Here is a 1876-nt window from a genome sequence, read left to right on the forward strand (position 1 = left end):
GATTACTATAAAAACTTATATTACTCATATTTTCATGAATATATTGTAATAGAGAAATTTAGGGAGTGCCAGAAACAATCAAATGGATTTTTACCTGTGATCCCTGAATTTCACGATGGAAAGCGTCTGCAGTTTCTTTGACTAAAGAAGTTAATGCATTATGTTCAGGTGATGATCTTGAAATTACTTGCTCTATATCTAAATTAATTCCATCCATATATTGTTTTTTGGACAAGTTAACTTGTTGAGCTATCCAGGACGCTCTGAAAGTAGGATCAATGATCTTCTTTAAGGATACATCTCCTATGGAAGAAATACACACCTCCTATACATATATGCTTTTCACAGTTTAATATCATTTACTACACAAACCCATTTCGAAGAGATCAAAATGTCCTAAAAACATCTCATTATTTGCAAATACTAAGCTCTCAATTTAAGTTTGCCAGTTGCAGAAATCATATAAAAAAATAAGAAAAAGTCATTACTCATTCATTTCCATAATAACCATTATGAATAATTAGTAAAATCATTCTCAAGTCAGATTAGTAAAATCATTCTCATGTTGGACTACGATTAGCTAAAGGTGATCGTGCTAATTAGGAGTCACGTTTTGCTCAAAACCATGCAGTAATTTAAGTTTTAACAATACTTGTATCTGTGAAATGAATTAAACAGTATCCAATCTTAGGATGCTAAAAAATATATCACATGAACATGAAAAGGGAAGTTTTTAGATAGTCTGGATAGCAAACAATGCAAGTAAACTTACCAACTGTCTATACACATCTGGTAAAAACTGTCACTCACCTTTTAGCACTACTCTGGCTCCTTTTGAATGAGCATAACACATAAGTTCTGAGTCATAATTGTTGAAAAGTACCACAGTTGTAATCCGTGACCAATCATAAAATTTCCAAGTTTTGCCACCAACATGAAACACAAAGACCTGCCAGAACAACAAGATACGCACCATCATGCCAACCACCCATAATAGCATTAATTAAACACTGACCATATATCTGGCACTGGTGGGCACTGAAAGTACAAGAGTGAATAAGACACAGGGGTGGGTGTCCCAATATAATTGGTGGCAGGAGGAAGTAGCCAGCCTGGAAAGTTCGGAAGGGTAGGCTAGGAACAAATAGCGGCAGCTGCCGAGGCCTGGAGGCAGAGAGAGCATGGTGGTTGAATAACTAACGCTGAGCTGGCTGAGACCTAGAATGCGGATTGCAACAGCAGAGAAGAAGCAGGAAGTGGTAGGCAGGGTTGAATTATGAAAAGTCTTGAAAGCCCTCTTGAGAAAATGTATTTCATCCCGAAAGAAAGGGTTTTAAAGGAGAATTTACATGTTTGCATTTTAAGTATGCATTCATGTATGCATTTTAGAAAAATCCCTTTAGTGAAGTGGCAATGGATCCCAGAGAGGCTGTAACTGGAGGCAGAATATCTAATACGGAAGCTGTTGCAAGAATCTGGGCAAGAGATGATGGTGACCTCAACTGAAGCTGTGGAGCATCAGAGAGAGGGGAGATAAATGAACAGATCTGGAAGATCCAAAGGAGGCAAAATTGCCAGGATTTTGTGACTATTTGAATGAGTAAGGCAAGAGAAAGAGAGGAGGTTGATAACATTCAAGTTTCTGGCTGCTGCAGGTGGACCATAGGTTTTGCATTTCTGTAGGTGATTTTTGGTGAGCCTGACTTCTTAGAATAGTGCTCAAGTCAAGTTCTAAAGCAACTGATGTTATGTTTCTCAAGTATTTTTCCCCCACAGATAATTCTAGAGGCACAGAAATCTCACCGATCATTTTTATTTTATCCCAAATAAAGTGTTAAGTCATTGATTCAGCAAATACTTACTGAATTCCAGTAAG

General features: G+C 37.3%; 1 protein-coding gene across 1 annotated transcript in view; it reads right to left on the minus strand.

The window, feature by feature from the left end:
- The window catches only part of LOC105289145 (di-N-acetylchitobiase-like), a 41217-nt gene extending 40241 nt beyond the window's left edge, over positions 1-976 (minus strand). Inside the window, exons 1-2 of the mRNA XM_011355687.1 lie at positions 811-976; positions 95-303 (exon numbers count right to left, since the gene is read on the minus strand). Of these exons, the coding sequence (XP_011353989.1) occupies positions 95-303; positions 811-976 (375 nt within the window). The remainder of the gene's footprint in view (positions 1-94; positions 304-810) is intronic.
- Positions 977-1876: the final 900 nt, after the last annotated feature.

Source organism: Pteropus vampyrus, unplaced genomic scaffold, assembly GCF_000151845.1.
Source record: "Pteropus vampyrus isolate Shadow unplaced genomic scaffold, Pvam_2.0 Scaffold22, whole genome shotgun sequence".
Classification (NCBI taxonomy): domain Eukaryota; kingdom Metazoa; phylum Chordata; class Mammalia; order Chiroptera; family Pteropodidae; genus Pteropus; species Pteropus vampyrus.